We start from the raw sequence: 12340 nt of genomic DNA, 5'->3' as shown, positions 1-12340 counted from the left end.
AAAAAAAAAAAAAAAAAAAAAAAAAAAAAAGACCAACTTATTGACAAAACAATAAGGCCCCTAAAATGTCTGCGCTATAGACATATATACAGATACTTGCATTTCCTTACACTGTTCAGCAACTATTAAACATCTCAACACCTTGCAATATTAACCTTACAACTATCATGTCAAAACATAAAATTACTTAAGTCTTCTCAAATATTGTTACTGAGAAAAGTATGCATACCTATATATTGATGTTTGACAACAAGGTTTGGGATGGGTGTGGGGGAGGGGCTGCCTTAATTACTGGCAAAATACAAAAAGAATCCAAAAACTGGTGAATGAAGAAAATGTAGTTTAAATAGACACCACTGAAAATATGCATTTCATACTGAAAAAAATAGTAGGATTTCGAGATTAAATTTTTTGCATACAACAAAAGTAGTAAGACTAGGCCAAAAAAGTAAAGGATTGTGTATTTGTCTACCGTTATTCAAATTAGAGGAAATGAACAAAACTAGTAACCTCTCTACTTTCAAAGCAGCCAATAGTATCTCAGTTTCTCAAAAATCCGTTGCTTTCAATAGAAATCTAAATATAGATTTAAACATTTCAGTACCACCCCAAGTTTTTTAAATTTTGAACTTTTTCCTGTATGTAGATAAACTGGGTCCTGCAGGCTTCAGGAAAAGTGATCACTGCACTTACGAAAAGGAGAGGATGGGTAACTTATCTGCCACGTGGAACCTACCAATATCCTAGTTCTTAAAGGTAGGGTTTTTAAGGTTTGTTTTTTTTTTTTTTTTTTTTCCTCCCCCTTTTTTGGTGATACTAGTGGATGTTGCTGTTTTTTTTTCATTTGTTTTAAACAAACTGGTTTCTTCTTGCCAGAAGAATTAATGAAAATAATAGAGTACTTTTTAAACACAGCAGATAAAGAACCCCAGGCCTTCCCACACATCATCTAATATAGAAAAATAAGGCACAGATGCAATACAACAGACACTGCCATTCACAATTAACTACATATGCATGAAGACCACCTACATCAAAACCAGAGTCTACAGGACAATCACTTCAGGAACCATCAAGAAATTCTCCATTGTTTAAAGTTAGGAAAGTGTGGTCCTACAAAATTCATGGCTATAACGAAATGCTTACCTTTTTTTCTGCTACTAATGTATGCTTTCATACYTAAGTGCCTCTATTTTATGATCAGCTACGATTCATGCCCTTTCAAAATTCTACTCCCAGAAAAATTGAGATGATAGTTAAAGACAGAATAATTTTTAACAAGATCTGTAACTGTTTTACTTTTTGTACTTTTCAAGATTCTGTACTTCTTTGTACCCTTGACTATTACTTGAATATATATATATATATGTGTGTGTGTGTGTGTATATATACATACATATACATATATACATATACATATACATATACATATACATATATATATATATATATATATATATATATATATATAAAAGTGGTCCACCTCATTAAAAATCTTAATATTTTCCCCTACCAGTGTAGTTTTAGGCACCCCCAAAGCGGTTTTAAATAAGAAGCTAACAGGTTGTCAAAGACTGATATTTTCATAAGCACAACATATAAAGAGCTAATGAGCAAAGTTAAAACATCAGTTAGCATTTATTGTTTGTTCATATATGTGAGTACTTTTCTGTATGTTAAACACTAGCTAAATGCTATAACACCTGAAAAATATTTTCCCCTCTAAAACAGCATAGGAAATAAAAATATTGTTCTACTTACTAAAAAGGATTAGAAAGAGTACACCACAGACTACACACAACTTAAAAGCAAGAAAAATTCGCAGCAGGCAAAATAGCTCCTCAACATGACTGTTTGTAAAAATTAACTGTTTAATGATATTAAATACTTTTGTAATGTCCAATCTGAATTGTCATACTAAAAGTTCTCTGAAATAAGTTTTAGAGCAATAAGAATAAAGCCTGTGAGGCTATTTCTGCCTGCCTCTGCTTTAGAACTCACCACATGTTCAAAACTTTCTGGCAGCTATACACAAAGAAAATAAGGGAGAAAAGAGAATCAGAATACATTATAGAGGAAGAATTCTACATCTTTTATACATAAATTTTGGTAATCAGAACACTTAAAATAGCTTTTTCAAAATAAGTTTAAAAAATCAAATATGCAAGCACTTCTTTAGTAGAGATGTGTTATTGAGAGCTGTAGCCCAAAACAGCACAGAAAGTACACTGTTTAAATACTTAAGCCAAAATTAAGTATAGTACTCTATTATTTTGCCTCTCACTAGTGGTAACTGAGTTCAGTCAAGATTTTTCAAATAACTAGACAAGTAGGTAAGCACAAAATCAAGAGAATACAAAATGAAGTACGCACTTTGTTTCATCCATGACTTCTACTTCTGCAGGAGCTGTGATGGGTGCATTTGAACGGCCTGCAGTTGGGTCATCTGTGTTCAATTCTCCATTGGTTGAGCTTACTACCTGTAATCACCAGAAATAAGTGAAATCAGGCTAATGTCAGACTTTGCATTTGTAAATTCCTGAAGTTATAATAAGTCTTCAAGACTTATTTAATTTAGCTGGAAGAAAAACAAAAACTTCTCTCTGAAAAGGGATCACAAGGTCTCTGAAAGTAGAACTGCACCAAAGAGTACTGACAGTCTGCAAAACAGCATCAGTTCTGCTCCTCAGCACAAATGTCTTAAGTTTCATTCCAATCCACTACTGCTGAAGACAGCTTACAATCCTAAATTCTATACCTTGCTAAAATAACTTAGAATACTAAAATTAGTTTCCTGTGACATCAGTAAAGTGTCTCAGAATCTGAGCAAAACATGGACTCAGCAAAAGACTTGTAAAGCAGGATAAAATAAACATGTGTACCCTCCCGATCCCAGAGCACGTGAGCTTAAATCAGACCAGCCATTACTTTCCTGGCTCTCAGAAAAGATGCTAATGGTCCCAGAAATCATCACAACATATGTTACAGGAAAAGAACGGGAATCAGACAAAAATAAGAACAAAGGTCATCTGGAGATTAGAGATTTAAAACAATTTCAAGCATCTTGCTAACAGATCACATCTTGGTATAAATTTAGAACATGAGTTCTTCAGCAGTTTAATTTGAAGAGCATATATACACACTTTGGACAGTGCTTATCATCCTGTATGCCATAAAGCTAACAGTAATTTACAATACTACACCTACTGCCTAATATCCAGGCATATTAATTGTGAAACAGATTAGCTTAGATCCTTATTCCCTTTAAAGCTTGTTAAGAGCCAATAATAAGACTGAAGTTAAGACTGAATATCAATTTCTCAAATGATAATAATAAATGTTTAGGCAATCACCATGCTTTGTTTTAGATCTGAGTACAAGCAAACTAGTCTTATTTATCATGTTTGAAAATAAGGTACAAGCGTTTTCAGAAAATTTATCTGACAATTGACTTGCTTACCTCCACAGTAAGAATTACAAAAAGTTGAAAAAGACTTAAAAGATTACTTGCCCAATTACAATTTTCAATAATCAAATTCCTCACTCTTCAAAAATAAAGCCAGTCTATATAACTAAGCAAAGTAAGATGTCACTATTGACATCTAGAATGCTGTATTTTACTTCCAACAAGTCTCCAATGAAGATAAAAGAATTGAGAATCATACTACCTTTTTAACATTAAAAAAATAAACTTAGGGATACTGACTTGTTTCAGCTAACATTAATATCTTAACTTCCTGAAAGAGGCTTCTTGCAACTCAAAAGAAATTACATGAAATATCTGAACTTTCAAGCAGTTCCTACTTTCTAAGCACCTTCGAACTCCACAGAATTTCACTGGGAATTCTTAAAGCTGATCTTGTAACCTATTTTAGTGAGTTTCCAAATGGGAAAAGAGAAAGGAGAGGAGGAAGACAACATTCCAGCATCTCTCAAATGATGAAAAGATATAATGGATTAGTACAGTCTTTGAGTGCATAAACAGTTCGCAATTCAAGCACAGAAGGAAAACAGTTTCTCAGCAGCTGATGTTTTGGGGAATTGAGATAAATTTAAAAGATAAAGACATAAGAGGTTGTCTAGTGAATTGCTGTGACACACAGCAAGTTGCTTTCATTAATAAAGCTATAAAAACTAGAAAATCTTGTACAACAGCATTTTTAGCTTATTGCAAATAGAGGTGTGAAAGAATGAATGTGACATTTTTCAAGGAATAGTTTTCCCTTCAGAATTCAGTTTGCTAACAGCATTTGTATTTTTAACATAAATTGATGCTACAACACAGGATTAGACATGTTAAACATATCATCACTATGTGACAGTCTAGAGAGTTTAGGTTACCTTAAGTTTATACAAAAATCAATAATTAATAGTTCAATTTAGAACTTGAATGTTTCCTACTTGAACACTATTACAAAGAACAAAAGCATACACACCAACTATATATATATATACACACACACAAGCACACAATCCACTATTTTAATATATGTATGTATATGTGTGTGTATATATATATATATATTTGTATACATATAAAAATGAAGAATCATTAACATTTTAATAAACAAATCTGCTACAGAAGGACCTCACAGATGGCAATTAATTAAAAATCTGTTACAGTAGTGACCTAACATTCTGCTGTTTCTTTAAAAGAAAGTTTTCTGCCATAAGATTTTCATAGATTACAGAAAATGATAATTCAGCAAACAGGTGATCTCAGAGATGAGAAAAGACTCACTAACGTCATAGAAAATATAAACACACTAAGTCCATTCCTTAGACTCAACTTTCCTTTGAACAATTATCTGTTCTTTCAAAACTTATCCTCTTAGAGATGATCAGAAATCTGGCTAAACTAGCTAGTTAATCTTCCAGCTTACAAGCATGAATTAGCTGGTGTCTGCTACAACAAAGAGGTATTTAACAGTACTCAGAGGAATCAAACTTCAGAACAAAAGAAAATACTTTTGTCATTTTATATCTGCTTTTAATAAGGAGGAGTGACCATCTCCACATTAAAAAAGCAGCTCAATCCAGCTGGCTTGGAAATACCCTTCTGCATAACATTTGAGTTTTAAAGAAACAGAACAAATGGCTGCAATTTTGCATCACTGTGCTGGGATTGCTAAAATACTGACATTGCATTAAGTTGAAAGTTCAAATTTGAAAGTTCTATCAACTGGAATTTAACAAGTTAAATATTAATTTCTAATCTGAATGTTAACAAATATGGAAGAAATGTAGTAATTTTGGAAGATATAATCTCAAATCCAATTTAGATTATCATTATTAGACACCATTATACTGTTCTCAAAGGATAAACTGACTATAAAATAGATGAAATTGAGAGAATGATTATATTCAAGTCAGAAATATTGGTATAGTTTTCAAAATATTTGTCAATGGGAAGCTATTAACATAGCTTTAAAAATGAAGCTTTTCAGGAAATATCTTAGAAAAATTAAACTCTTCTTGGTAAACACTGATTATTTATTAACTTTTCTGATATGACACAATAGCAGTTTCTAAGGCAGCAAAACTTAGTGGATGTAAGCACTCTAAGAAGATACTAGTTTATTCTACTGAATTATCAGTGATGTGACTGTAACTCCATTTCCTTCACCCTAGAATTTTCACTCCTTATCTTCAAGAATAGACACAAACTTTTACAACACCCCTCCACACACAAAAAAAACTCCCAAAAAACCACAATCAGCTATAAAAGAATCATACATAGTTTATATTTCCAGAATCAAAAATGCAAGCAAAGGAAAAAAATTCTGCCATGTAACAAATCTCTATTTTAATTTAGGACTTGAAATGTCAAGTTATATAGATCAGGCAGCTGAAGTTTTTAATCTTTCTATATTAAATTTAGATTTCCCTGCATATTATTTCAAAGATCCCACTCTGATGAAATATATTCAAAGAACAAGATACCAAAAAACAAAACAAAACAAAATAGAAAAAGGAAAAGCTCTTTAGAGATGAAAAATCAATAATAAAGGAAAAATTCTACTCATATTCCGCTGATAAGTAGGAAGTACAACCCTAGGAAACATTCAAGAGCAAAGTTTAAGCAAAAATGCGAGTTAATACTTTTGCCTGAAGTCTGTGTAAGCAGTATGACTTTAATAAATACTGAATTAAACAGATAGTATTCTAGTTGCTAATACAATTAATAACATATTGGCTGTCTAAACTTCAACTGGTTTCACTGATGTAAGCATATATTCCCTCAGAAGAATGGATAATTCCAAGGTTTTAAGTTTTCACGGAAAAAACACAAGCAGAAATTCAACATAAAAGTTCCATAGCTTTCCGCATCTGTTTTTATTGTTTGGTAACTGTAAAGCAGGAAAGAGCAGGCACATTCTGAACACAACTGGAAAGCAAATTTAAGCTGAAAACAGGAATCATGTCAGGTACCACAGCAGACTAACATTACATAACACAAAAGTAATCAGTCATGCAAAGAAGCAGAAAATACCTGTACCGAGCCACCATGTCTGTCAGCTGCTAAGTGAGCTCTCAAGTGATGTGGATTGGCTTGCTGGGAGTCCCAAGCTGCCCTATGATCTGTTGACTACCATTGTTTGGACGTGTTAGGCATATACGCAAAAGGAAAAAAAATCCGAAATATTAAACCTTTCGTTCATAAGTTATTTTCTAAAAATCAAAGAATCTCTACATATTCAATTCCTATGTAGGCCGTACATCCACGCTACCTGTATACATATATTTACAAGTATATTTTGATAGAAGAGCTGCAATTCAGCTAAAACTAAATGCCTCATAAGAAAAAGCCCCCCACCACCTTAACCCTGTAACTAAGCTTAGATAAATGGACAAAGATCTAAATTCATATTTTTACTACCACTGTTATCATCCTAGTTTTAAAAAAGTAAGAAAAACACACATACATGGCAAATCATTAGAGAGAAGACAAAGAAACGCTGCTAATTTCACATGAGCAGTTTACCTGATTTTTGGATTGCTGCACCTTATCTCTGTGCTGATGTGCTTCTCTGTTTGACAATAGCGCAGGGTCTGAATGAATTGAACCCACTGGAGTAGGCTACAAATATAAACATTATGTAGCAACTGGTAAAAGAAATAAATTTTCTAAGTCTTACCAAAAATTACTGCATTGTAATCCAAAATAAAGTCTGTATCTGTCATCAATTGTTATATAGTTATAATCTCAAATTATCAAGTTAAAGTAAAATTACCATAGATATTCAGTAATACCAAAAATAAAGTAAACCTTATTTTCTGTATTCTTTAAAATATAACATAATTATAGCAATTTTGTTTAATCACAAAGTTATTTACTTAAAAAATTTAAGTTATTCTAAGCTAGTAAAAATATAGAAATTGTATAACATTTTTAAAGTTTATCTGCTAACCCTGTAATTTTCAAAATGGTCTGTGCTTTATTCAGAAGACTGGACTTAGAACAACAACTACACAATTGCATAAAGTATCCGTTATGAATATTATATGTCCAGTTTGAGATCTCTGCAATTAACATCCATTTATGGGACACTCTGGTAAAAGTCTAAAGAAAAAAGTTTAAAACAAATTTTAGTGCTAAACACTGAAAAAACATACTAGCAATAAAACATTGCAATTCTTCCAGAGAATGGCACAAGGAACTTCAGGAGAGAATGTATAATCTGGAATTGCTGAATTTATGCATACATAACCCCTCTTCTACACATTAAAAAAGACAACTTCTAGTTCTGAAAAAAATTGTATTTTACTATTTCTTTGAAAAAAAACGCAGTATTTGCTGCAACTTTAGATGCACTGGAGTGAAAACTGAATTCCTACACTGTATTTCATTAAATTAATTTTTTTCTTTATTAAGATAAAAACCTGATTCTGCTTGATATCTAAAAGAGTAGAGACTCAGTATGAAAAACCCAAGCCAAAAGGTAGCATTTGAAAATGCATCTGAAAATAAATTTGTAATAGAAACTGTTTATAACTCTTGTAGCTGGCACAGGAACATCTATCTTATAATTCAAGACTAATAACATCTCAGAACTTATAAGAAAACCCAGCATCTGAACAGCTTAATTGTACTCACCAACTGTTTGCCAATCCAGTCATATTCATAATCAAACATATAGCCCTTCCGGTCAAATAAGTCTGTAAAGAGCTTTCGTAAGTAGTCGTAGTCCGGTTTTTCAAAAAAATCTAGCCTTCTCACATAACGTAGATATGTAGCCATTTCCTCTATATAAATAAGAAACACGCACAATTGTCATGTGTGTTTCAATAGCTCTTCAAAAATATTATGACATTTTAAAATTACCCTTTCTTCTACCTCTCATTGTAAGAGCTGAATAGTTGTTTGCCATGATTCTGTGAGTTATCAGAACAGTAATTGTTAGTTACTACTATTAACAGTAATAGTATTCCAGAAGCAATGCCGCATTCTAAATATATTCTAGGAAAACACACTCACATGAGAGCCCCCTTATTTTCACCTTTGTGTTACCTGCAGAGATAATCCATCTCCTCTCCAACCTTCCAAACCTCATGGCCTGTGTGACAGAAAGGTACAGAGAGAAGTGCCTCTTTTCTTCCACCCCCACCCCAAGAAACTGTAAAAAAACAAGCCTTAGAAAAGGCTAAGGAGGAGGGGGGCATATATAAATTAGTGGGTGGAATATGTATCAAAGAGCACCTGTCCCTGGCAAGTAACCTCCCTTTTTTTTGAGAAAGTATCTATATGTACATTCTGAAGCGGGTAATTCTAACTCTCCTGACAAAACACTTGATATGATCTCCCCTGTTGAGTAATCACTGTAATATGTAATATGAAGCCCCATTGGGTGCTTCAGAACATCATATTCAATGAAGGTGTTGGACAGAAGCTGCAGATACCCAGAACAGAAACACCACAAGGAAGGACTAACATTACCTGAGCTCTTGTAGAATGATTTCTGACCAGTGTCAGAAATTTACTATCACTGTTTAAATAGCAGGTCAACATACAAATGGAGATTCATTTAGGTGGGCATTACAAGGGAATTGTAGAACTCTCAGATCTCCTGGTAGCAGAGATAACCAGGGAGATTTCTGAARGGGCCCGGACTTGCAAACATAAAAGGAAAGATCTGTCCTAGTCATTAGTAGTATGAAGCACAGACTGAGCACTAGCAGACAGAGCCTTCTAATTAAGATGAAACTCCAGCACCCGCTATTGGCAGGATCATAGAGTAAGTCATCATGGAAGTCCTATTTTTTTTTTTTTTTTTTTTTTTTTTTTTGGAACTATATATACCATGAGGGGCTAAATCTCCAACACCCTTCTGAGAAAACAGCTATAAAGAACAGCCACCCTTATGGATGGAAGACTCAAGGGCTGAAAAGGATAGCCAATGAGCTACTAAAGCACAGGCTTCAACTTCCATTGAGAAACTGTTCAGACAGGTGATAACATTTCCAATTGGCATTCAAGAATCAATGAACTGAGTAGGGTGCGGAAATACAGCAGTGTGAGAAAGCAGTATATTGTGAGGAGAGATACATTACCAAACCTTCACAAAAGTCCTATAGATCTTTACACTCCAACAGGTCTTACAAGAAAGAAAACTAAAGTACTAGAGGTGCAGAGAGAGCAACAGGCTAACAATGCTGAAATTCTGGTTCATTCAGATGAACCATCCATCTCCTGGTACAGACAAGAAATCACACCGTGGTAGTTTGGAATAGAGCACTGTAAGAGCTCTCACACTCTCAGATCAAGCTGAAGCATTTGACTTAAGTTCTGGGACAGAAGTTTGACAAGCAGAACTCAAAGTAACTTGCATAGAATCCTTTGTAATTCATAGAAAAACAGGGAATCACATCCCCACTCAAACCAAAGCAAAGCATTAACTCCTCACAGTAAAACCTAAAAGGCTGTTCAGAATGCCCCCAAGGCATAAGAGAAGGTATCTCTAACTACAGAACCATAGAATCAAAGGAAAAATAACATTCAGAAAAGATGCCATGACATCTAACGATGCCATGAAGAGCCAGGCATGCCAGGAGGAGCACAACAGTATCACTGCATTCTCACCCTAAGCTGCACACACACTTCATTAAGTCCAGAGGAGCTGACATTTTGCAATGCAGACAAGGTGTTGAAAAGATCATATCCTCTAACAGAGGATGACTGAGAACTACAGAGGCAGTGCTAAGGTTGACTTGCGCCAAGTTATGCCCTTTCAGGGACAAAGGGGTAGAAACAGATGGATAGGTTGCAGACCAGCCTCAGAACAAAAAGCTAGGACGCAGTTTAGTGTCAGTGTTGTCCACACTGCATAGGAAGATGGTGCCAAGTCATCCAGAACTGCTGAATAATAAAGTCAGTTCTGACAAAAGCACAGCATTAAGCACTATGGTTTGGGCAGGAGCACATGAAGCAGTGACTTGGAAGATTTCCTTGGCAACAAAGGTCGAAATCAGCAGGCAAGCAAGACTCTTCAACAACCATACTGCCCAAAGAGGTCAGTGTTTGAAGAAGTGAAGTGCTGATACATCACCAGGGACCTCTCTAACCAATCTTTTCTGAGGTAAATCAGGACTCAAAGGATGTAAGGTGCACGTCTTCAGAGATACGGAGGCTACAGCTGAGACATTTAATGCAAATGAACCTGCTATAAAACAAGTGCTGACTCCAAAATTGGAGAAGACCCTCACTGCACATTTGAAGTAGATATACAGAGTTTAAGGCCTTGCTCACACTTCATTTACAGCTTGAAAAAGCAGTCACGTTGGCAGTTCTCAAAGACAGTACAATCCCACACAACATGGGATGAAAAGATGCATTTCACATGCAACAAAAAACAAAACATCTTCCACTGGAAGTACTGAATTCTCTTGCCTTCTGAAACTTGATTTAGCTGACTGAAAGAAACTTAAGAGGTAGCAGATGCACTTCTCTTTATATTCCAGGCCGTAAGAGGGAAGTATGACAGGGCAAAGGTACATCATCTATGGACATCTGAAAAACAAAGACTTCCACATGCAAGAATACTGCTATTATGATGTGAACCCTAAGAAGTTTATCTGTGTGCTTTCCAGGATCAAATAGATTTTCCTGTTTAATTTTTGGGCCCAACTCTGCAAATAACCATGTACTTGATTAACTTTGGTGCAAGTAGTCTACTAGATATATAGAGGTAGTCTTATGCATAGTCATTTGCAGAAATTGCACCATATATAGTCCAATTAGATTTATTTTTAAAAGGATGTTAGCAACTATGGAAGAAAACATGCAGTATTGGCTCCAGAAGATTAATACGGCAAAACACTTTCCCCCTCCCCCAAATTTATTTTGTAGACCAACTGAAGTTTGTGTTCAGACATTTGCTCTAGTTCTGTACTGAGTCAGTTTCATCTGATTTTATTCTTTAATCCAAGAAGTGAAGGAAAACCTTTAGGTACAGAGAACATGAATTTAAAAGCATCAGAAATTTGGTAATGGGTCTGCTTAGTAGCTCAGTGCTGGAAAGGACTTCAAGAGATCAGCTAGTACATCACTCTATCCCATAAGCAGATCAGTTATATCCATGTCTAGCCTGTTTTCACACAGCTCCAGTGAAAAATTCCAGTTTCCCAGACAGCTCTTCACTATATTTAAAACATAGGAGTTTAAGTCCAAACTTAATTGTTTTGGATTAAGTCCATTACTTTGTCTTCTCCACTATGGACATAGCAAACATTCCTTTCATGTTTGCAGCAGCCAAAAGGTACAGAAAACTCATTTCCTCACTCTTATTTAGGCTAAAAAAAATCCCTGTTCCTTCAGTCTGTGGTAAGAGGTCTAGCAAAAAAGGTTTAAGTATTCTCTCTTCTGTTCACAAGAAACCTTTAAGCCAGGACACTTTTCTTGAAGCAGTGTCCCCAGAATTGGACCTAATGCTTCAGCTGAGGCTTTATTGTATTAAGTAGAGTGGAAATAGTATTTCATGCATCTTGCATGCTATATCCTGTATATTTAATCCTGTTTGGGGCGTGTGCGTGTGTGTAAATAAAAAAAAATACAGTATGACGCTGTCCCTCCATTCCCTTTGTGACTGACTGACCTTTAAATCATTACCTAAAGAACTTTAGTGTACCAGTATTTGATTCTATTTTCCTATGATTCCTAGAATGCTTTTGTAGAGTAGCTTACATTTTTAGACCATATTCTAATTTGTCAAGATCCTTTCAATCTAATTCCACTGTCCAGGCTATGCATTTCAAGCTTATCATTTGCAAGTTTATTAAACACACTTGTTATACAACAAGGCATTCATAAAAACTGAGCAGTCACAGTATAGATTGCTTTGGA

The 12340-nt window shown here is 34.5% G+C and overlaps 1 protein-coding gene across 4 annotated transcripts in view; it reads right to left on the bottom strand.

Moving 5' to 3' along the window:
- The window catches only part of CSNK1G3 (casein kinase 1 gamma 3), a 72474-nt gene that overhangs the window by 4148 nt on the left and 55986 nt on the right, over window positions 1-12340 (bottom strand). For 2 of the 4 annotated variants that reach the window (XM_085305425.1, XM_085305429.1), the window contains 5 exons: window positions 8099-8247; window positions 6986-7081; window positions 6494-6589; window positions 2374-2480; window positions 2002-2025 (listed from right to left, as the gene is read on the bottom strand). In XM_085305425.1, the coding sequence (XP_085161551.1) occupies window positions 2002-2025; window positions 2374-2480; window positions 6494-6589; window positions 6986-7081; window positions 8099-8247 (472 nt within the window). Of the gene's footprint in view, window positions 1-2001; window positions 2026-2373; window positions 2481-6493; window positions 6590-6985; window positions 7108-8098; window positions 8248-12340 lie in introns of those variants that run through there. The other 2 variants (XM_085305426.1, XM_085305427.1) reach the window with 2 other exon arrangements.

The sequence above is a fragment of the Rhea americana genome, unplaced genomic scaffold (assembly GCF_003343005.1).
Source record: "Rhea americana isolate MKP2758 unplaced genomic scaffold, rheAme1 scaffold_22, whole genome shotgun sequence".
NCBI lineage: Eukaryota > Metazoa > Chordata > Aves > Rheiformes > Rheidae > Rhea > Rhea americana.
This window is presented reverse-complemented; position numbering and strand designations above follow the sequence as displayed.